At 48.0% G+C, this 24,448-nt stretch overlaps 1 protein-coding gene across 1 annotated transcript; it reads right to left on the reverse strand.

The window, feature by feature from the left end:
- Positions 1–582: 582 nt before the first annotated feature.
- Positions 583–20,891, reverse strand: C9H3orf70 (chromosome 9 C3orf70 homolog). The gene is made up of 3 exons (XM_030456049.1): positions 20,554–20,891; positions 3,143–3,738; positions 583–2,906 (listed from the first exon to the last, which is right to left on the reverse strand). The coding sequence occupies exons 1-2, from the start codon at positions 20,723–20,725 to the stop codon at positions 3,182–3,184; spliced, it is 729 nt and encodes a 242-aa protein (XP_030311909.1). The 5' UTR covers positions 20,726–20,891; the 3' UTR covers positions 583–2,906; positions 3,143–3,181.
- Between the last annotated feature and the right edge of the window lie 3,557 nt (positions 20,892–24,448).

Here is a 24,448-nt window from a genome sequence, read left to right on the forward strand (position 1 = left end):
ATTTGCTGGGTGGGCTGCACACGGGTGAGAGAGCTGCTGTTTTCTGAGTAGTTTGACTCAACTCTGCTGAGAAAAATGCACCTTATCACTGCGGGTGGAACACAAACCTCCCCTCTCACCTTGTACCTGTGTTGGGGGCGGGAGGAGAGTAAAAGGTGCTGCAGGTCCTTGGGGGGGCTGCAGGGGGAAGAGGGTTGATGTGATGGGTGCTGGTGGTCAGAGAGGTTTTGTCACTGCTGAGCTCAACCCTTTGTCCTTTCCCAGCAGCACCTCTGCTCACACAGCTGCAATACAGCAGCAGTGATGTTTCTGTCCTGTCGCCTTTTTTCCCCCCCTCCCTCTCCCCCTCTGCCTGTGGCAGCTCTTTTCAGGTGAGTGAGGTTGCCCACCAGCCCCTCTACTTACCAGGTGCCCACACCCAGGTGGGGCTGGGACTGGTGAGCTCCACCTGGTTATTACATTACACAGGGGGGGGGGGGGGGTGTTTTGGTGATGCCATCTGAAGCTGTGACCCTTCCTTTGCTGGAGATGTCCGAATCTTTCACTCTAATAGGGAAAATACACAGTTAGGCCAAGCAGGACTTGAGTTGTTCAGTATTTTATTAGAGGAAGTATACAGACCTCTCCCTGGCACAGTGGAGCAGCAAGCCCAGGGCGCGTCTCGTACAGCGCATCTACCCCAGTGTTTGTGCAAAGAAACCCCCCCTCTGCAGGAGCCTCTGTGTGAGAGGGGGCACGTGAGGGAGCACAGTGAGAATCCTGCCCCTGTGCTGGCTGCTGAAACACTTCCCAGAACTATCCCTGTCCTAGGCCAGGCTGCTCCACAGACGTTTAACAGGTATGATAGAAGGAAGAGGCAGCTTATTGTGCTTAAGACATCTGAACAAATCCTGGATAGGAGACACTCACAGCTTGTGAATATTGCTAATTACTTACAGTTAAAAAAGAATCTATCCTGATGACAGTGATATGAGCCTGCAGGACCACTGGAGCTCACGGTAAGTCCTGGTCATAAACAACCAACTGGATCTCCCTGTGCTCACAGCCCCTGTCCCCCAACAGCAGGAGGAGGTGGCTCCGGCTCCCTTGCAAACCAGGAGAGCTCCTGCTGGGTCAGAGGGTCCTGAGGACCCCTCCTGAGCTGGCAAGGAGCACCCTGGTGTGGGGAGAGGCCCCGTGGCTGCTTGTGCCTTGGGAGGATGCATCTGCCAGCCCATCCCACCCCATCCCTTGGGAAGAAAGCTCAGGCAGCTGGGGGACTAGGCTGAGTTTTCTCAGCTCTCCATTCACGATTACAATTCAAAGATTAAATATGAGTAAATGCTGTAGGTTTATACATAATGCTTCTTTCTATCTATGGAATGTGTCTGAACGGTCAAAAGACACTAAAACATTGTTAGAAGCCTTGGTTAAACAAGAAAGACAAACTCACCCTTAAAAAAACCCCCAAGCAATAAGCCCTATTTAGATTTACTACGGCCTTGATTTCAACGCCCTCAGAAAAAAACAATGTATTTCAGGTGTCTTGTGGCAATGTTCATGCAATGGCCCCAAGTTCCTCATTTACCAAGCGTTGCACTCTCATGTATGTCATCAAAACTAGAAAACCTAAATTTGTATCTGAAAGTGTTAAGTCTAAAAAGTACAGTGTTACTTCATAACTACATATGGTAAACTCCTAGCACACTGTTGTTTTCCTAAAGATACTGATTACAAAGTGTATAAAATTAGTAATACATTATCAGGATACAGTGGGAGATGAGCCATCCTATAACATGGACTATAATCTAGCATCAGTCACTAAACTGTACATTTTTATACGGCCTTCTGTTCACTAATGACTTTTGTAAAAGTAAACAGCAAATACACAAAGAAATTCAGTAGTGCTGTGGAGGACACAGTTATTACTGACTCCAACTGATTCAAGCTGACTGAAATCTTCTGATAGTGACGTTCTTGTTTTGTCAAGCAGCGCTGCAACCAACCCACCAGCAGCACAGACAGCTCCCTCTGACAGCTCTGAGGAAAGCCCTGGTTAGAACCCACTCTTCAACTGGGCCCCTGGGAGTGGGACCCAAAGCCTTCTCTCCCCTCTCAGCTGACCCTAGGCTGTATTTTAACAAGCTTGTGTGCCCCCCTCCCCACGGCACCTTCCTGCTGTCCCCGAGCTCTGCTGACACAGTGGTGTGGCTGATAAACTTGTTGTTTGGAAATGTTGTTGTTATTCAGGCAAACGTTTGGTCCTGAGTGCACGTGTCCGGCACCAAACAGCACAGGAGGAAGCAGCGGGCGAAGGCGCGGGCGGGTTTGTGTGTTTGGAGGTAGTCACTTCCTTCACCTATCATTTCACACCCTTGTCTGGCATGGTCCTGGTTAACCAGGTTAACCAGCTGTGCTTCAGCTCTGCCTGCTCCCCCTCCTACCCAGCTGCAGAAACCAGAGATCCCCTTCCCGAGATCCACGTACAGAAAAGGGGCCAGGTGGTTCCAGGCAACCGATCCCCCTCTGGAGCAGCAGTTGCCTTCTCAGGAGATTTCAGAGCCTGACCTAGCTCAGCAGATGCTGGGTGCATAGCCTGGAGAAAAGTTGGAGGCACTTTGTGCATGCTCTAGCCTGCCATACCGACCCACCACGGAAATGTGATGCCAGCAGCCCTGGGGAAGGGTGGCACCAGCGCCAGAGAAGAGGACGGACAACGTGCAAGGACAGACAGACAGGGAAGGAGCCTCTTGTTGCCTCGCCTCCTGTAACTGTTTGAGAAAGAATAAGGGCAACTTGGTTTTGCTGCTCACGGGCGTGCTGCACCAGCTCACCCTCTGTGCTTTGAAGGCCCACTGCAAACATCCTCATGGATGGAAACATCTTGAGTGGCACATCATCGTGGGAGCAGTAGTCTATGATGTAACCTGGACCAAAAAAAGGGCCTATTTCAGGTATAAAAGTCTTAATATTTATCACTACCTTATGTACAGACGTGGAAGATCTGGTCAGGCTGAGAATATGTTAAAATTACTCAGGCTGCTGCTAGTCCAAGTCCCACCATCCCACTCCCATGAGGAATCTGAAATAGCAAGTGCACTGGAAAAAAGGGATTGTCAGAGAAAAAAAAAAAGAAATATAAATACTACAAAAGCAACATTACTGAGTGGGAACTGGACTGATCTGATACCAGCTTGTCGGATCACACAGTGGTTTCTATAGTCTCGATCACTTCCATTTCGCACTGGGAGGGTGACAGGAGGGGACACTCATCTGGTTCCCAGCTGCTGTCTGGGCTGTAATCTTCTTCTGAGCTCAGCTCGGCCACCCCCTCCGTGTCCTCGTCACACGACTCCACATAGTGAACCCCCACTGCATTGATCCCGGAGTCCTCAGAGCTGGAAGGGGACGAGCAGTGATCTGGTTTTGGTGTATTGCTCTCTTTTGTGATTAAGGCATTGCGGACGGGGGCTTCCTCGGGCTTTACCTTGTGTGGGGCAGGGGGTGGCTGCCTCTGCACGTAGCACATCTTCCCATTGATGCATTTGACACGGTAGTTGTCAATGAAGAGGTCAGCGATGGTGCAGAACTGGGGGGAGTCGGGGGGTAGGGGGGGCTGGAAGACAGGAGCAAACTTCAAAAAGTGTTCGGTGAGCGAAACGGAGATCTGGATGGTGTTTGGTGACTCCCGAGGGCGGATGGGTATTTCTGTGCTGGGCAGCTGCTCTACGGGTGTCATGGGCTGATAGACATATTTACCTGTGGGGAAACAGAAAAGGGGGTTTAAAGCTGGTGATCTTTGCCTCAGGAACACAACAACGCTGTGCTGCTCACCCTTGGCTGTTGTTTCTAACCAGACATCCCTCCCACCAGCACCCACTCCACCTGCAGTGGGTGGTGAGTCCTCTCCTGGTAGGGATTTGCTGAGGTTTGTTGCTGCAGGTAAGCAAAACCTTCCTGACCTCCGCTCTGCTCCTTGCCCTGTCCCTGCCTCAAAATCTGTAGGATGTCCCTAACTCTAGAAAATTTAACTCCGGGGCAGAGCTCCGTAGCTAACAAGTGGGACAGGCAGCAAGTCTGCCCACACCCCGCTCTAGAGGAATGAAAACTGACAAGGTGCCTTTTTCTTCCCACTGAACTCAGAGCAGTTCTAGCTTACATCTTTTCTACAATGATCTAAATTGTACTGTTGATTGTTTTGTTGTTTTATTAGTAGTAGTGTTATAAAATACAATGACTCTCACTGCTTTCCTTTCCATGTTCTTTTTTTTTCTGGATATGAAATCTCATTTTCCTGTATTATAAACCAGAGGTTCATACATGACTGCAATTAGAATTTAAAGGCAGAAAATAAAGGAATTCCCAATCCATAGAAATGCTTTTGGCATCTTGATTATCTGGTTAAGTAGTAAGAAAATAGGATTATGTTGGTTTTATAGAGCTGAACCAAGTGTGAACTGAAAATCTTTGCTAAAATAAATAAATAATAGAGCATAAAATCAGGAGTTTGTTAAAAAAATTGAGAAACCCGAGGCTACGCCTAAGACTGTAAAATGCTGCATTTTATTTGCATGAAGCCTCTGAAAGACTTCTGTCTCCTTAGGGATTCACACACTGAAAGCAGCAATTTCCAGCAGACTTGCAAGTAACAGGGCTCTCAGAAGAGTTTTGATGCACAAGTTGCAAAGGCACAAGTATCAAAGCACTGAAGGGGAGGGGTTTGATGCTTGAAGCTCTCCAGGTAAGGAGCAGAAAGCCACCAAAGTCTTGCTGCATTCATCAATCCAACTGTGCTGAGATCTGCCAGGTGTTTGTGCCTCTGGCTCAGAGGTAGGTTCAGCCTTTCTCCCCTGAATTCCATCTTCATTTGGAAAATCAGAGTAGTGACTGTGTTTCTGCTGGGGGTGGCTGGGGATGGCCTGGGACAGCAGCAGGAGAGCAGGGCTTCCTCTCCCAGGGGAAGGGCCAGCTCCCCCTCCATGTCTCTCTGCAGTCAAAACTCCCATCCTCAGCCTGGGAAACTTTCCCAGCTGTGGTGTCAACCAAGGGATGGAGAGAAGAGAGCAAAGACCATGGAGGGAGAAAGGAAGAGTGCTGGGAGTGCTGGAGTGTGGGAAAGGGGTGATGAGAGGCAAACAAGCACAGCAAGTGGGCTTAGAGAAATGAGTAGCAGCCACAAAGGAGAGAAAATCCCACCCCTCTTGTGCCATGGGAGAGAAGAATCCAGCCAGCCAGATGGCAGAGGTGAGTGGGCAGGGGGAAAGAACATCTTGTGACTGGATCTGGATCTGACCAAAACACCTCATCAAGCACTTTTTTTTTTTCCAATGGAATGGTAATTGTTGTCAGACATCCTCTCCTCTTGCCTTCTTCTTAGTGTACCATCATCTACTTTATAACTAGCATCAAACAACTGAATGCTCTGACCCAGGGCAGAGCAGAGCTCTTCCTCCTCTGGTGCCCTTTGGAGTGGCAGCCTGGACACTTTGGTTCCAGCAGTCACTGGGGGATGGGGCCTTTTGGGCATTTTTCTGATCTTGCTGTCACAACTGCTCTGGGGAGCTCTCTGGGGCAGGTGGGCAGCCCTTACCTTCACAACCTGCTGTACCAGCAGCAGCCCCTGCAGCCTCCTGCCAGCCGCTGCTCTCCAGAAATCTTTTTTGCAAATTAGTGAACATTAAATATGCTCCTGTCTCACAGAGCAACACAACCAGATGACCAATTAGCATGCTGCTGGGTGGAATAGCATCTGATCAAATTCAGCTCATGGAAACTAAAATGCAGCCTGCATGGGATCAACCCCAAACCTGTATTTATCCAGAATTTGGGGTGCTTATGTCTGGGGTTCATTTAATCCTATTTACAACCAGTGATAAAAAACAGATATTAATGAAAAAAATAATTCAACTGTCTCAATATCATGCCACCTCTATTTGCTGAGTCTAGTGATGGCCCTGGTGAAGACTGTAATGGGATCAAGAGAAAAAGTAACTGCACAATGGGACTATATTTTTCCCTTTTAAATAGCCACCATGTGCTGGCAGATGGGCTGGCTGAAGAGCACTGGGAGAGAAAAAGCAGGGGATTTAAGCCAAGGTGGTTATGGACAACGAAGGGAACAAAGATGTGTTTTAGGTTTTGTTCTTTTTTTAAAAAGCTTTGGAGGGGGGAGATGAAATGTTACCCGTGAGCTCAGTTGGTTGTTCTGCCACTGCAGCAGCACATGGTACTTCCCTGCATGTTTAAAAACTGCCCTCCTGGCACTAATTTTAGGGTAGAACAGCTATTCTGTTCACAGAGGATTTTGGATCCACTCGTGCGACCTTACAGTGACCAAAGCTGTTTCCTTAAGATCCAAGGACAAGCACTGTCATGTCAGAGCAGGACTTGTCCAATAGAAAAAGAGAGAATCCAGAGAATCCCTACATAAAATGATTTTGACATTTCTTTAGAATTCTAATACAAAATTGTAAAGTTACAGGGCCAAGTTTGGTTGGTTTAGACCCACTTGAATGGGTGGTGGTGCTCACAGCTGGGCCTGACAGACTGAATCATGGACAAAGCTGTGGCTCCAGTCTTGTTTACAGCTCCTAACCCTACATAATGCACAGAAATGCACCAGCCGTGATGCATCCTATGAAAAATACATGCAGAAATTGAAAAACAAGCTTGCACCTCCCCACTGCAGCTTGCAGGATTCACAGGGATTGTCTTTTTCACAGAGCATTACCCCAAAAGCACAAGTCCCCAAGTTCTCTTACCATTGTGGTTTGCTCCAACTCCCACTTGAAATAAACAGCAGAAATTTTTTTTTTTTGCTGACTTGAAACAGCTGGCAAGAGTCTCTGCTAAAGTAGTATTTTCAGCACCTATTCTGATACATTCCTCTTAATATTCTAGCACGTAATTTATTGCCTATTTATTCCAACCAAGTCTGTTGAAGAACTCTGCAATTGAGCTGTGGTGATGAATGCTCCTGTAAATTACAGTGTTTTGCACAAATACAGATGCCAGACCAGACACTGCAGTGCAAGTTGTTTCCTGGGTCACTTGCCACCACTGCCTATGCGGAAGGCAGTAATTCAGTGCAGGAAAAATACTGCACATGACAAACACGGGGGGGTTTGTCCAAAAATCAAACTCTGTGCAAAGCAGGTTGCTGGATTTGTAGACAGCTGGGAAGCTCACTGCACCAGCTGCTAGGGGAAAAAGGGCTGAGGGAAAACAAGAGCCTGCTCCTCTCCTGGCTTTTTAAAAATGTGTGAAATGAGGCTCTGCCAAAATTATTTTCATGATGAGTCTCAATTATCCATGACAGCCATATGCTGACAATATGATGGAATGTGAGACAACAAGAGATACCAGGAGCAGGTATGTAGGCTACACTTGACTGAAAGCCTGCACCAGTACCTACACTTTGTGCTGCCTTACCCTCCACACCCTGCCCCTCTTTGGCTGATCACAGGCCCAGGGGTTTGTGCACAGCTCAACAGACTGATTGGTTTCCCATTTCTTCATTATTCAGCTGACTCTTGAGGAAGCCTAAAAAAGAAATGCTTCAGAGACTTCGCACAAAGAAGAGCCCGTACTCAACTGCAAAATGACTACTGCAAACACATCTGAGGGGGTAAGTACTGGCCAGCACTCATCTCCCTGCCTCTCTGTGCACGGAAATATGATTTTTTTCCTTGCCAAATCGGATGCATGCTGTTCCCCAAAGCCTTGGCTCCATGCCTCCCATGCCACCTGCCAGCAGGTTAAGGCAGAACCCAACAGAGCAGAGAACTCTATCATTACCTGCAGACCTCGAGCAAACACATGCAACTTGGAAAAATGTTTTATCTCCCAAAGTAGACTTGCTCTTCTATATAATATATATGTGAGAAGTCTGTTTGTGCTACTGATTACTGGAACTGTGTGGTTGATTCATTGGAAGCTATATTATAGTTTGCTGCTTACAAAAACCAAACGCAAGCCTTTAGAAGGAAGCCATGAGGTCTTTTTTTTTTTTTTTGCCCTTGATTTTTTTGCTAATTGAGAAGTCTGCATTCATCCTCACCAAGCAGACACAGCAGGAATTTCTGTGGCTGGTACAAAAATAACCATGAAATAAGAAGGGGTGCTTCTTAAACATTGTATCCTCCAATGCTCTTCATCTCAGCATTCTAGTTTACCTCTGCCACTCATTATTGTCTTGTTAATATGATGAGAATATTAAAAAAAGTAATAAATCCATCTTTATGCAGTGAGGTTTCTCATAAGAAATTCTGAAGTTTTATCCTCTCAAAATGCTACCTTGAATAATTTTTCTTTCCTAATAAGCAACAACAATGTACTTCAGAAAAGAACAGAAGATTGTTGTGATGCTTCAGCTGCGAATCATAGAATGGCTTGGGTTGGAATTGTGTGTGAGCCTCAGTCAGTGATGCATACTGCGTGTTACTTGTTTGCATGCAAGGCACCCAGACATCTTTTAACTGAAACATAAAAGCTTTTTTTCACGTGTGTTCTTCCCCCCCTGCGGCTGCTTGGGCAAAGATTTCTACACCCTCCAATCTGCCAGCTCATCTGCTCTCCAAAAACCAGCAAGGTTAAGGAAGAGCTGAAATGGTAAAATGTTAAACCATGCCCTGGCTCTGTTTAATTCCCAGGCTGAGGGCTCGTGGTGAAAGCACCCAGCCAAGGTGTGCTGGGAGAACCAGCTCAGAGCTTCCAGGAGGTCCCTGTGCTTCTGGCCACGGGGTAGGATTCTGAGAGGCTGAGGCAGTGATCTCAACACAAAGGCAAAGCACCTAAGCTGGTATTTAGGCATCTGTGCGTTCCCTCTGAGTAGGCTGTGTGTGCAGTGGGTGTCCATGGTTTAACAGCAGAGAGCTGCTGCTGCTCATGTGTTGGTGACTTGTTTGTGAACTACACCTGTGTGACAGCAGCAGTCATCTTTGGTTGCAAAGTCAGATGGGATTCTCACTCCAGCCATGCAAGACTTTTTTTTCACACACAGTCCTGCCAAAACAAAAATCAGCTTACATGGGAGAAAAACCGATCCCACTCTGAAGAACATAAAAAAAAAGATAATTCTAATTAAAGACTGCACAGCTTTGAGGGAGTGAAGGCAAAGCAAGTGTAGCAGTACTCAGAATGCACGTGTAGCAGGAGACAGCGTCAGCTTGGAGGGATTCTGCATTACTCTATGGAGAGTTCACAACACGGGGGCTTTTCCACATCTCTCTGTGTGGGGAAACCTTGGAGATCAGCTTCTCACCACTGCCTTTCTTCACAGCAAAAGATGGAGAACTACCAAGCATTCTCCCAGTGGGACTTGCTTCGTCTCTCACCAGTGTGGCAGAAAAGACAAGTCTGTCTGTCTCGTACAGAAAGCTGACTGGACCCACAACCCCTCTGATGTCTAAATGAAGATGTCTTGCAGGTGCTGACAGCTCCAAGCAGTGTGCTGCTGCCTGGATTGGTGCAGTAGCCCAAGGACAGCATATAAGTTGTCAAATACCCAGATGGGTTTCTGAGATCCCCAGGGTGGTGGGTGGCACAGGTGGCAGACAGCTCTGCCAGGGAAGGCCGTCCTGCCACCAGCCCCAAACCATGCATCGGAGGGCACTGAGCATTGTTTCACCACTGACAAAGCAGAAAGTTGGGGCAGACAGAGGGTTTTCCTCCTTTCCAGACTAAAGCAATGCTTGCTGCCTGCAAGCTGGAGATGTATATTGAAGGGCATTCAGCCTGCTTGAGGTACCCACCACAATTTTTTTTCCAGAAGCATTCAGCAGAGCAGAATGGTCACCTGAAAGCGTGATGCTGACACTGCCACCCAGCAGCTCCTTCCCCACACAGTGACTGCCTCCAGCTTTTCTCATCTCCCTGGTTATATGCACAGCTTGAGACAACAAACCTTTGCAAACAGACTGGCCTAACCATAAATATTCACTGAGGATGATAATAGCTTCAAATTACACTTTGCTTAGTGCACAGTAATAGCTTTTGCAGAAGGGTGAGAACAAATGGAAGGAGAAACCTGGAGTACATTTGCAGATGGCACACAAGAAAAGAGAAAAAACACCACTGCTAACCCAGTTTTCATTTCGTTCTATCATATGGAATAGTCATCACGTTGTATCTAGCTAAACACCTTGTGCTCTGTCAAGAATGTGAGACGTGGAATAAGCCACTAGAAGAAAAGACAAATACTTCAGGACGCTGAGGCGCTGTTGGATTTCCAGTACGAGCTCCAATAGAGCTGAGCTGTCGTTGGTGGCTATAATGAAGCATCACCAAAATACTTGTCAGCGTTGAAGTTTCACAGATAAAGATACACAACGTCTTAATGTGAGGGATATTTTCACCCTGGGTTTCTTCCAAACAATTTTGGAAAAACACCAAGATTGGAAAAGCAGAGAATCCAGTACACTTCCATTGTGTAGGTATAGACAAGAAGTGCAAAAAGGGACCTCAAAAGAGACTCCAAAACCAGACCAGCTCTGCAGAGGAGCACCAATTACTCCAATACCATCAGAAAAGAAAAAGAAGCCATGGCACAGGATCTTAGAGGTCTGGAAATACCACAGGAAATGTGAACAGGCTTTGACCTAAGGGAAGTGTATCCCTACAAACAGGGCAGTAACAAATCTGTCCCATTGCTGACCTCATCCAAGCACAGGAAAGAGCTGGGTTAAGAATGTTTCTACAGTGGCTCCCCCAGCAGCAACTCTGCACAGCTGCCAGTTCTCTTCTGCTGTCAGGGAGGGGTAGGGGTGTTCTCACTGCTGCACAGCCAGAGACCATGGGGACAGCCCTGGATTTGATGAGCTGTAAGCCATTTGCTGCAAACCAAGAATGAGGGAAGGGAAATCAGAAAGGTTTTCTTCATTTCTTCATCAAATTTGTATTTTAATGCCCTTTTGTCTTGATTTTTTTTTTTTAATACAAAAAAGGATTGTGATTGTACATGCTGGAAGCAGTCTAAACCTTTCAAGGTTTTCTGTGCACAGGAATACCTCCCTGCAGCACCTGGAGGAGCCCACACTGGAGCAGATGCATGTCTGGAGGAGGCTGTGACCCTGTGGGAATCCTGTGCTGGAACCAGCTCCTGGCACGACCTGTGGAGAGAGGAGCCCATGCTGGAGCAGGGATAAAGCCTGAGAAGTCCTCTCCCCTGAGAAGGAAGGAGCAGCAGAGACATCGTGTGAGGAACTGACCACAACTCCTATTTCCCCATCCCCTGCACTACTGGGGAGGGAGAGGAGGTAAGAAGTCTGAGAAGGCAGGGGTGAAGGAGGAGATGGATAGCCAAGGGAAAAGGTTGGTTTGTGTAGCTGGGAATAGATGCATTTTATTGTTTGCCTGTGTTGCTGGGGGACTGACAGGAGAAACAATGGAATATGGAATGTGTTGTACCTGTGCTGCTCCCTTCCTTTTCTCAAGAGTACAGGGTCCCCTGCTGACAACTCACCTGTGCAGGGTCCCTACCAGAGCAGGAGCCTTCTGGGCTTGACAAACACCACATTCCTCAACTTCATTGCTGGGGACAGCTTTCTTATTATCAATACAGGCCATTCTTTTAACCCTCATCCTATTGCTTCTTCTGGTGGCCCTCTACACATGCTTCTCTTCACTGCATTCAAACCAATCTTTGTATTTTGATGCCAAGCCCCTACAGAAGCTATTTCTGGAGCATTGAAAGGAGCACTGAAAGCTTTCCCTGCTCATGTCTAAAAGATGTCTGGGTGCAGGTATGGGTACCACTGCTTCCCTTGGAGGGGAGTGGACTCCAGCAATGCTTTGCATGAAAAGATAAAAGACCAGGTACCCCCCTGGGAATGGGCCATCGGGTCACTCAGTGCCACTATATGCAAACAGCTTAGAGCATCTGGATGATGCAGGTGGGAGCAAACTCAGCACTTGCTGCTGAGGCAGGATAAGTGACTGCTTCCAGAGAGATAAAAGCATAGCTCCTGGTTTCACACCAAGAGAGGCAAGATCACACAGCAGCACCTGGGAAATGCTGAAGTCTAGTGGCACAGGGGAGGAGAAACAAAGAGAAAGGTGAGTGCCTTCTTTTGCCTGTCCTGCCTGCAGATGGGCTCATCCTGGTGGACTGCAGAAGACTGCAAGAGCTGATCAGTCCGCCCTGGCACACCTGATGGCCTTCCAAAACTTTCACCAGGGACAAGTGGCACTTGTGAATGAGCACAAACACTGGGAATGTGGCTCAGAATCATCAAAGCACTGAAATCCAAACATCACAAACAGCGTGAAGCAGCCAAGCACTCTGCCTGAAACAGCTGCAGCTCTGCTCCAGCACCAGCATCACACATGGAGCAGGGAGAGGGATGAGAGCAGAGCATGCTCTGTCTGGGCATGGCAGGGAGAATGTTTCAGGGCTGGGAGCAAGTACAAAAGCAAAACCAGCAGTTCTGAGAGCACAGGTGTGAGCCCTCAAGCTCCACAGCCACCAGTGAGAACAAGAATACAAATGTGTGCTTCTTGTTGAAATTGTTTTACAGTATAGGTCATATATAAATTCCAACTGTTACATTGCCTAAATTAAAGTATGGGTATATTAAAGACATGGCCCAGTTGCCAAGCAATCAGATTTTACTTTCCCAGAAGGTTTCTGACTTCCATCTATGTGAACATACTCAACTATTGGCAAAAACATCTCTAAATTGCACCAACCGCACTTCTTGAATTCCATGATCAGTCACTATATAAAAATTGATTAGTGGAAGGATCAAAGCCATTATGAAAACAGACTCTGTATCTTGTGGATAAATTAATGTAGATGCTGGGATAAACCCCACAACAGACTAAAAAAGGGCCGCTTTAGAGGCAGTTACCTATAGCTACATATATATATATATATATATATATATATATATATATACATATATATATGATCTACCTGGAATCCAATGTACTATCAACCAGCTTTTTACATTAGTATGAGCTTGTGCCATCCACCAACAGCTCAGCCCACACAGCCACAGCTATCCTTCTGGATTAGCCTACAATGTTTGCAAGTAAAGCCTTTTGCTTTTTATCCTTTAGAGAAACAAAAAATTCTGCTATAGCCTTTTCAATGTGCAGAAGTAAGTTCCCAAGGCTTGAAGTGAGTCCTGAAGTTGTCAGGCAGCATTGGTCAAACTGAGAGTCAGCTCTGCAGACCCACAGGACGGAAAGCACAGAGATGACAATCCTCATAGCTTGGTTTGTCTCCCAGGGATATGACTGTGGTCTGCCATTTAAGACACCCCAAAAGTTAGGGTGGTGTATCAAAAGGCTCTGCAGCCACACAGTTGTGCATTTAGACACTGGGAGTAAGAATCATGGACTCATAGAATCATCATGATTGGAAAGGACGTTCAAGATCATCGAGTCCAACTGTCAGTCCTAAACCACCTTAACCACTAAATCATCTCCCAAAGCACCACATTTACCTGTTTTTTTAACACCTCCAGGGATAACAACTCCACCACCTCCCTGGGCAGCCCATTCCAATGCTTCATCGCTCTTTCACTGAAGAAATTTTTCCTAATCTCCAATCTGGACCTCCCCTGGTGCAACTTGAACGAATTTCCTCTTGTTCTGGAGCTGAGTAAGAACATTCTCTGAGTAGAAACACTCAGAAAATCAAACAGGAAAACGGATTTCCTCACTGGCAGAGGCCAGGGTACTCCAGGGCAGATTTTATCTTTGAGCTGTTCATCTGCATTGAGAAAAGTGCCTGAAGCCTTTCATCAGAATGAAGACCTCTGAGCAGGAGCAGAACTCGGCCTTAACTACAAAGCCTTTTAGAACTGAATTCAGAGCCATCTATGCCAAAAGCTGACTGGACAAAACATTAATGAACCCTTGGGAAGTACTTGTTTCCTGTAGGAACCACCTACTGCCTCCCCATTTCAGGCTGGTCCTCAGCAGGCTTCACAAAACCAGCATGAAAACCCTTCAAGCAGGTACAGAGCAGAGGTGTGATTTATCTGCAAATTGCAGAAGCTCGTTCCAGTAGATCACTGATTTTTGGGCAAGCAGACATAATTCTTTGCAAATCACATTCCTCAGATGGATGGACAGATTATGAAACAGCCTCATTGTCATGCCTGACAAAGAAGAGTTTCTGGCTGGCAGAAAGTGGTTTGGTACACAAGGCCTCTTTTTTTTCAGGACTTCTAGAGAATGAACACAGTGATTTCTGTTCAGTCCTGTACAACGCATACAAGAGTCCTACAGAACTCCTGACGGTGAGTAACAGGAATCCAAAGCTTTTCCTGTGGTCTATTAAATGCTGTCAGAGGGGTTGTTGATAATGGTAATAATAGAACACATGTCTGTAAACATAACTGCATTCTAGTAAGGATTTCAAAATTAATGCCAGCAGGTTCCTGCAAAGGTACTGATGCTCCCACAGGGTTTGATGAATCTACATGTGCTCTCTTTCTGAGACACAGCAGCAACAGCACATTCACACTGTGATTTGTGGATTACAACTAAAACCAGAGCAACAAAATGCAATCCCAGTCCAGAATGGTGCTCCCAAAAAAACTGGTGGCTGTTTTCCCTCAGAATCACACCTCAGAATATATTAAGCTGACATTATTTTGTTTATTGTGTACAGCTTAGTGAAATGAAGCTAGAATAGCACAGCTCTTCAAAATACAGGTGAAGAGAAGACCTTACACAGCCACAGGCAGCAAATCCTCATTAAAAGTATTTTCCCATTATAAGCTGAAAAATCCACCTTTTTGCAGCTCCTGTCTGGTATGCAGGGTAATGCCTTGCTTCTACACTAACATTTTGTCCAGATACATGGACTTCAACTGGATGGATGGTCAAGATCTTTTCACAGAAAAAAAAAAAAACAAACCTATTTCTCCTAGGATCATTGTCCCACCTAGAGAAGCTGTGCTTTCCGAGAACATCCAGCCCTAGAGTTCCTAGCTCCACTGCTCCATTTCTTTTTAGACAGAATTTTCTACAGAGAGAAACATATGAGCCACTCCAAATATTCAGTCTCAGGATTTAAAATGTTACAACTCCCTTCTTGTGTTTATCCAGCAAATCAGTCCTCACAATTCAGTGTTGCCCTGTGGAACAGCACTGCTGAAAACTGAAGTTGCCATCACTGATGCCTGGATGTCTCCAGTGTCCCATCACCTCCTGCAGACAGAGGCTAACTCAAGAAGAGACCTTTAAAGCAGTGTACTCTCTCCTAAATGTGGCAGTTTCATGGCCACCATTGCCAAAAACCCCACCACAACAAAAGCAAGGCTTTGGAAGATCAGAGCAACCCAGAGCTTACTTTGGAACCCTTTCCAGGGCTGTAGCCACTTTCCCAGCATGGATGGATCAGCAGAAACAGGCTGGCAAGCAGACACAGATCCTCTCTAGAAGCCCAAGCTCTGTCATGGTGCACCCGAACACCTTCAGTAAACATTTATCTTGCTTACCAGTGCCCTGTTACTGGAAAAAAAGAGCTGCCTTGCTGATTCCCCACTTACGGTTCTTACAGGCAGACTGGGGGCTGAATAGTTACATGGGCTTCAAAGATTGTCAGGGCCACTGCTGATAGCTTCTGCCACTCAAGAAGTGGGAGGAGAGACACCACAGAAATGCTCCTTGTGTGCACAGAGCCACTTCTATGCTGCACACATTGCTGTGTGGCAGGGGAAATGCCAGCAGGCAGAGAGTGGGGCCAGGGGTGTGTGTACACTACCAGGGGACAGGCAGAAGATGAGATGCAGCACACACAGGACCACATCTTTCTCTCTGGAGGAGGTCTCACCAAGGCTGGCCGCAGCAGAGAGCTTTCACCAGTTCTGTGGGACAGAATGTTTGTGTTCAAAAATGCTACAAAATCTAACCGAGTATTTCAAGTAGAGAAATGCAAGAAACAAATATCTGCAGTGCACCCACAGGTGCTGTGACAGCACTGATTGGCTTCATTCCCTGGCAGTCCCTGTGTGAGATGGACAATTAACCCTCATGGCTCAAGAGAACAACTGCAGGTACAAAACTCTGACTGGCTGCTCCACCTGCAGGCTCCCCCAAAACAGCCACAGTGAGAAGCAATGGAGCTTGCTCCAAGAGCAAAAAGAAACCCTGGTCTCCCTCTTCATTAGGAAGATGAACAAGAAATCTCAGTACACTCTGATTCTGCATCCCCAGAGTATGTGTTGGCACAGCAAAATCAGAGAAATCCTTCTCCCCTGGCAAACACACACCCTTCATGGAGTGCCACCCATCCTGTGAACCCATTTTTCTCCTCTTGGCTGAGGAATGGCAGTGTCTCAGTTTTCCTGCCAAGCCTGACAGACCTCACGCAGAAAATGCCAAGACAGGATCCAAACTCGAGTAACAGTTCCAGAATTACGTGATGCACCCCAGGGAGCAGGAAGCTATTTGAAGGCACACCTGTGAATGTTACAAAGTGCAAGGGTGGGGGAGCATTTGTATTTTTTTAAACCTGTGCTGCCACCACAATCCTTGTCCCTGTCTGAGCCTAGCAACTGCCTTTCCTTTCTGACTCCCCAGAGGAGGTCTCATGGCTTTCACCTGTGCACCCTTTGCTTTCTTATAAATATTCCAAACAGCTGAATCTGGCAAAAGCAGTGGAACTGAAATTTATATACATCATTTTCTTAAGATAAGATATGCAAGAAGCTTTAAGTAACTACAAGCCTGCTTTCTTGATGCTGCACCAGGGCAAAAAAATAAAACCTAGAAAGGTTAACACAAGCCTTTGTAGCACAGTTCCTCTGAATTGATACAACTAATGTGGAAAAGAGTACTGTGGAATTTGTAGAGTATTTTGGTACTTGTAGTATATTTTTGATAACTGCAACATAACTTACTGAGAGTTTTGTAAGGTGTTTAACATAACATGAGCTGTTCAGATTTAAAAAAAAAAAATGAACTGAGTTGCAACAGAGTATCCCCTTTTTTTTACTGTTGGGGAATGAAGGCAATCTTGTATCAAGTGCGATGCTTTCTCTGGTAAACTAATTCTTCAGAAGTAAAATTAGTAAATCACAGTCGAAGCCCAGCTGTCAGGACAGACATAACCCGATGTTCTGATCCCTTCTGACAGAAGCAGGTAGCACCCCACAGCCAGCATCGCTGCAAATGAGAGTCACAGGGGAAAGCCAGAGGTGAGGAAAGGAAGGTGGGTACCCGTTGCAGACCTGCCTCTGCCATGTCTCCTCTGCCTCTGGAAAAAGTTCATCTGAGTAATTTAAGGCTCTCAACCTACTCTAATGAACAGAATCCCACAAGGCTGTCAGAGGGGAGGGGAGGCAGGCTGTCACCCTGGCAAGGGGAACGTATGCAGGGATGAACTGAAAGAGCGCAGTGCAGCAGGAGAGATGGGTACTGGGACAAATGGAAGGGCTGAATTCAAAACACCTCCTGGGCTAACAGTTTCCTCCCTAAAGGGGAGAGGGCTCTGAAGCCTTGAGCCCTCAACCCACTTCCATGTGGAGACAGAAGCTGTCAGGCACACAACTGTCGGGCAGCACCCAGGGAAGGGCTGTTGTAGACAACATTTACTGCAGCAGGCTCCGAGGCACTGCCTGCTCCTCCAGATGCCCCAGGTGCCTTTCCAGCCCTCCTGTCTGCAGCCTTCCCAAGCCGACAGGCACTGCACATTTTGTGTGTGCCTGCTCAGGGAGATTCTGGTTGGGTTCAGAGGACTCGAGGCACAGGGGTAGGTTAGAGAACCACCTCCTGTCTCACAGGGAAACCAGCACCCCTCCAAGCTCAAACTGGGCTGAAAATGATCCAAAATAAACTTCCAAGCTTAGATGCAGAAGTGTACAGATACCCACAGCACTTGAGGTTCTTTGGAGCTGTCTGGATACACTGAACAGTCTTTGTGATCCCGCCTGCCAGCTATTATTGCCATTTCACAGACAGCGACACATTGGAGTTAAAGAGAGCGCTTAAAGTACCGCTCACATCAGAACGTGCCAACAAAAATGGCTTTGGGGAATTCAGACTGGGTTCTTTCTCAATTATTACTTCTATAGCCAAGTGGCTCTGCAACACTAAATTGCTTCTGTCACGGAAATAAGCAGATGTGATCCTGAATACACATGAGGAGACAATCTACTCATTGCAGCGCTGGTGAGTTTTTGTCATTTTTCACTGTAAGTGCACTTTAACTGAGTTGACATTCTCCAGGACCTTGGACACCAATGGAAGATAATGCTTCCAAGGCCATTTTAATTCATCTAAAGCTTCCTGTACCTCAAAACAGCTCTTAAGAGTCACAGAGAACCACTTTCAAGAACCCTCTGAGGATTCCCAAGTCAGTATTATGGCACTGCGTTTACGGAAGATAACTCCCAACACTGTTTAATTAACTCTCTGACCTCTGTACAATTTTCCATTATAGGCCTCGTTCTTACCCCTTTTAAGTCCAACTCAACTCATTCTGCAAGAGCAGGATACAAAGAGATCCTTAGCTCTGAAATTTGCATTAGGAAATAAGAGGGCAAGAAAGGAGCGAACTTCTTCGTGGCTTTCAGAAGATTAAAAAAGAAAATGAGGTATGTAACTCCTTTCATTTAAAATCAGTTTTACGGGGCAAATGTATCTCAAAGTTTCTTTAGCTGTCAAGGGGTAATTAAGAAGGAAGTCTGTACTTGTGAAAAACAGGATTACTTTTAAATCTCATGATTGCTGAAGGGAAGCTAAGTGTTGGATGGGATCTCAAGTGGTCCTTCCAAGAGGGAATCAGCTCTCTGTCACTCCTCAGACACCAGTCTAAACCTTTCCTAAAGGCCTTCAGGGAATGTGATTCTTTCCCTTACAAAGCACCCCATTCCTTTGCTTCATTTCTGTTCCTGGTTGAAATGTTTCCTGATACCTAAACCTAAACTTTCCTTGTCGCAGCTAAGTGATAGCTGGCTATCTTCCAAGTCTGTGTGGAGAAGGAGCAGAACACACTTTTCTTTGCAAGGCACTTTGCAAAGCTCATCTCTTGTCCCTCCATTAATCTTTTATAGCCCAAGCCACCCCTCTGCTTTTGCCCCCCCTTGTAAATCATAATTGGTAAACTGATCTCTGTGACCGCCTACAGAACCTCCCCAGTCCTACTACAGCTTTTTAAATTGCAATGCTCCAAATGAAGCCCATCGGCCTGGTTTCATCATTACTGAGCTGTAGAGACTAATTAAATTGCACACTTGCAATGCTCCTGTTAAAGCATTCCCAAGTGAAGGCTCAGGTTCTGGTTTTGGATTATCCACCAGGCCTCCTGCTGCTGATGCACACATCCATCTTAATCCCCACATCCTTCTCCACAATGTCACTTCTTCAGGTGCCTCCCAACCCTGTGCTTGGCTTTCCCTTTCCAGGACCATGCCCAAATGATTTCAGGTGGCATCTCCAGTTTACAGATGCCATTTTGAGCTCCAATCCTGCTCTCCAGAGTGCTAATAAGCTCATACATCTTGATTCCAGGCACAACTAACAGAAGCCACAGAAATTTTGGAAGAGTATATCTGGGCCATTATCTGGAGGGCCTTTGTGGCATCAGTGAAATGCCAGTGAGATAGCCCTGTCCCTGTGCAGCAGGTGACTCTGACACCTTCCTCCACAGCCAGTTGTGCCACCACACTGGGTGCAGAGAAAAAAAAAAAAACAAAACCAACACTGTTCTGAACGGATTTCAGCTGAATACTAAATCAAAGCAAAATTCCTAAAATGCGCGTTTAATTCCAATAGAGGCTCTGATCCAAACAAAAGGTGGATATTTAGGCAGGCCCTTTTCCCCGTTCAGCAAAATCTGCAGAGCGCACGTGCAGGGGAATCCACACAGGAGCTGAAACTACAAGGAGAGAAGGCAATGGATGAAGATCTGGATGTCAGGAGGCAAGGGACACCTTCAGCAGTCCCAGGCAGCCCTCACATGAGCCTCCAACTTTAACCCCGACCACCCAGGCTTTTAAATCTCCAAAAGGCAACACGACCTAAGCACACAGCTCCATCACCATTTCCTGACCTCATACCAACACGCCGTTTGACAAGCCTGCTCTTCAGGGCTCGATGCGATTAATTATTCATCAAACTATGTTTGGACATCTACGGTTTCAACGCCAGCCTCCATGATTATACACATCACGTGTATTTAATACAGATTCTACAAAGTCGCCTTTTCGACAAGACTTGGGTCAACGCCGTGTTTTGGAACAGCAACGATCTGCTTCTACACGGGCGCTGAAGCGGTTACCTTGAAAGATTTTAAGCCCTTACCGTACGCCAGCAAAAAAGCCGAGTGAAGTAGCTGCTCTTGGCTTCCTCAGGCGCGACCGAGAGGCTCAGGCGGCCGCCCGACCCCAAAAGCACCTCACCCCTCGGCCGCCCCCCGCTCCCAGGGCCCCGCCACCCCGAAACTTCTGGGGCTCCCACCTCAGCCCTGGGCTCTCCAGGAATCGCCTGGGCAGGGACAAGCTCCGGGGAGGGCTCCTCCCGGCCGCCCGTGGTTCGGTTCGGGACGGGACAGGACGGGACGGGGCGCTGAGGGGGCGGGCGCGCGCGGGGACCGTTAGCGTCTCGGACACTCACAGTGGCACCATCCCAGGTGGCAGCACCAGTGGAGGCGGAAGCAGCGGCCGTGGCTGTGGGTGGCGCAGAGGGAGAGCCCATCGCAGGGCTGGAAGTCGGGTCTGCCCGCACAGCTGCGGGCCAGCGCCTGAGCCTCGTCCAGCTTCTCGCTCTTCGCCGCCGCCCCGCTCATGGCGCCGCCGCTCCGCCCGCAGCCCCCGCGCTGCAGCGGCCGAGAGGAGGAGGAGGAGGTGGTGGTGATGGTGGCGGCGGTGGCGGAGGAGGAGGAGAAGGAGGAGGAGAAGGCGCCCAGCCGCAGCGGGGACCGCCCGCCCGCCCAGCACGGCGGGGGGCAGCTCGGCGGGCAGGGCCCGGCAGCCCGCCCACGGGCTCCTCCCCGCCCCGCCCCGGGCAGGGCCCGGCCGGTGCCCCCTCCCCTCCTCCCGCCCGCCCTTCAACACCGGCGGAGCCGCCGGGGCATAGCGGCTGCGGGGTGGAAGCGTACCGGGGCTCGGGTGACCGCCGGGACTGCCTCGGCAGCAGCTGCTCTGGGACAGCCGCCGTGAGGTTGAAAGGCACCGGGTAGCGGCACGCGTGGGTGCGCGGTCAGCTGGTGCTCCTGGCAAAGCCAGCGCGGCCACAAGCGGTGCCAGCGGGACCCTGCTCTTGGTACTGCCGTGGCTGGGCCTGCAGAACCCCTCTCTAAGCCCACCGGGCTTGTAAAAGAAGGTCCAGGCATCCTTGCATCCCTTTCGCTCCATTGAGTGCGAGGAGGAGGCAAGCAGGACCTGTGAGGTGATTTGGGGCACTCCAAGCGTGTGGCTCTTGGGTGTTCGATGAGACGTGGGCACAGATCATCCCAGCAGTGCCAAAGGCGGTGGAGCAGGAGCCTGAGCTTCCTCCAGTGTTGTGCACGCAGTTCTTGTTTAGTGCTTACGTCCTCAAGCTGCTTCTTCTTAGGTTGCTCTCACCAGGCAAAACCGCTTCTTTCTGAGCACGCAGTCGTTTTAAAGACACTGATGAACTTTGTCTTCCGTGTTGTAAAACTATCAGCAATTAGGTATTGTTTTGGTTAATAATGCTATGAAAGTGTATTACTGTTTCCCAGCACTCGTATCTTTAGGCCAAAGTTAAAGTTTGGATTTATCTTGAGCTGTGGCTACATTATTTGATTTTTTAAGTGTGGTGGTAGATTTGTTTCCCTGTCATGCTTGAAGTAAATTCTGCTTTTATTGCCCCTCTGCTCAGTACTAAGGGAGCTGAGATCAGGTTTCTGTTAAAGCAGAAACTGGTCATTTTCATAGTCCCTCACCAATAATCAATAGCTCTTTGTCAGAAGAAGTAAAAAATTACACATTTTTGTTGTTCTCCAGAATGCTCCCAAGGCAGTTCCTCTGGAGTTTGTCCTTGGGATAGATTCCCAAGAGGTTCCCCCCACCCCATACCATACACTCTCCTGAAGATGTGCTGAGTGAATTTTTGCTTCTTGCCGACAAAAAGAGTTTAAGAACAACCAAGCTGCAGGTGTGTCCACTTAATCAGCTTTATGGGTAAAAACGAGTTATGGGTCACAGCTGCAGAACAGAAAGTTTCAGGGAGCTCCACAGGCCCTTAGGTTTTAAATGCCTCCAGGGTGAATTGTGCTGGAAAATGAGTTTTCTGAATCACTCCTCGAGGGGTACCTGCCTTTGTTTTGCCAAAATCCCACTGAAATCTGCAAACACTGGGGACCTTGCTCAGCTGGTTGCAAGCAGAGGAGAAACTGACTGCAAAATCAGGTGCTTCTTTGACCCTGTCTTGTTGTCCTCCTGTTCCCTGGAGCCCGCCAGCAGCAAACAGGGGCTGCAACTCAGGTCCCATGAGACCCCCAGCTCAAGAAGTGCCTCTTTTTCCTGCTGGTGAGAAGCCTTTCCTCTCCACCGCTGTTTCACCTCCAGAGCTGCACTCAGACCCAGCCTGGGCTGGAGGCTCGCTTGCTTTCTGCTGAAACAAAGTGAAGGAATGGGAGCTGTGGGTTACAGAAACGAGTGTAGGTGCTTCTGATGAGGCTCAAGCGGCCAGCCCAATTCGGAGATGCACTGCAGGACAGCTCTTCTTAGCAAGCTGTAAGGCGGGGAGCTTTTTGCCTCCCTTTGAAGGCCCAGTGCTGCAGGGGATGCTGATCAAAGCTAAAGCAATCCTTTCCTTTGGTGTGCTCCCATTCTTTACTGTTTTGCAAAATGCCTGTGGCTGAACAGTTAATGGAGGCATCTGCTGCCCTGGCAGAGTTCACTGACTTAATTAAAGACATCTAACAACTCTGCAGCTGCATGAGAGAGACCGTGGGTACTCGCCAGGACTGGAACCAAATATCCTCAGCACTGACAGCAGGCGTCCCCGCTGTGCAGAAAGTGTGGATCTGCAGCTAGAGACTTCACATGAAAGTAGAAATGGAGCCCAAAGATCAAGGATGGACTGGAGCCAGCTTGCAGCGTGAGGCCTCACCGTGCTGGAGAGCTGTACAACCTCAGCACACCCTCCCAAAAGCTTGGAGCAGTCAGATTTCCAGCAAGGAAGCAGAGCTGAGGGCATTCCTTGCCAATAAGGATGGTTTTACCTGGAAAACATTTTTAACAGTAATTTTCTCACTGAGTGAAAATAGTTAGCTGGTTTAAAAAGGCAGGTGGGAAAACTAATTCTGTACCAAGTGGTTATCAAGTTCTGCTCTGCGTGGGGATGCTTTCTCTCCCTGTTAAATGAAGAAATGTTTCACTCATGGGCATATTTCTGGTATCACTGAATATTTGAGTTGATCGAGGACTTGGCAAAGCTGTTACTTTAACAACTTACCAAAGAGGCTCCCAGAACAGGCTGGTGCTTCCATGCTAGATTGCATGTCAGCAGACACTTTGAAGGCTTTGAGGCAGGTTGCAGGGCATGGGCAGCTGCCCTGTGGGGCTGGTGGCAGGGGGCTGCAGTTACCTTTCGGTGTGCACCCACTCCCACAGTCAGCAGAGCAGTTGAGGGGCTCTCGTGCCAACCACGGGGAGCCTTGCATCTGCCTTTGTGGAGCTGCAAACACAGCCTCTCAGCACCAGCAATGTCACTGGGGGCTGGCTGGGGCGTAAAGCAGATGGATCAATGCTGTGCTGCTTTGGGCAATGCCAATTTACAAATAAACTTCTGTCAGGAGAGACATTGCTAGCAGGCACAGCCTCTGTTCTCAGCAGTTTCTGTGAGGAGAGATGAGAAAGGGAATGGGCACATCAAATGCACCATCAAGAAGGTGCTGGAGGTGAGGGAAAGCATTTTGACTTCAGTGTAGAAGCTGGTGGGTCTTGATGTCCTGAGACCTGCATCTCTCCTGCAGAGGAAGGGCTCCCTCTCCTCTGCATCCCGCTCCCACTGCAGGGGGAATTCCCCTTTCCGAGCTCGTCTCCTGCATGGGTGAACCCCATGGCATAAGCCACAGGAGAGGGAATATTTTCCCGGGCAGTGCCTCATGCCCAGAGCTGTCCTGCAGTGACAGGACAGCCTCCAGCACCAGCCAGGGCTGTTGTGTAACTTGTCACACGGCTTCTGTGTGCATGGAAGCAGTGCTTCACCTTTGCCGTGGCACACACAGGGATGTGGGGAAAACTGCAGCAGTTTGCTGGGCTTAGAGTTTCTCTGGTCCTGGAGAAAAATCCTTCCTGGAACCAGGTGCTTGGCTTGTGACAGCTGAAGGGTTTCCTGCCCTCAGTTTGGCATCCTCACCCACTGCAGGACAGGGAATGGCAAAGGGCAAAATAAGGCCCATTTAGAAAAAAAAGCAGCATGCAGCCTTTTCAGACAAACTCCTCCACAAACAGGAAAATAGAGAAGTGATGGAGGTAGGTGTAAAGAAAGAACAAGCTCATTTTCCTTTTTCTGCATTTCCATGTGGTATATAATGTCA

This window comes from Calypte anna, chromosome 9 (assembly GCF_003957555.1).
Source record: "Calypte anna isolate BGI_N300 chromosome 9, bCalAnn1_v1.p, whole genome shotgun sequence".
Classification (NCBI taxonomy): domain Eukaryota; kingdom Metazoa; phylum Chordata; class Aves; order Apodiformes; family Trochilidae; genus Calypte; species Calypte anna.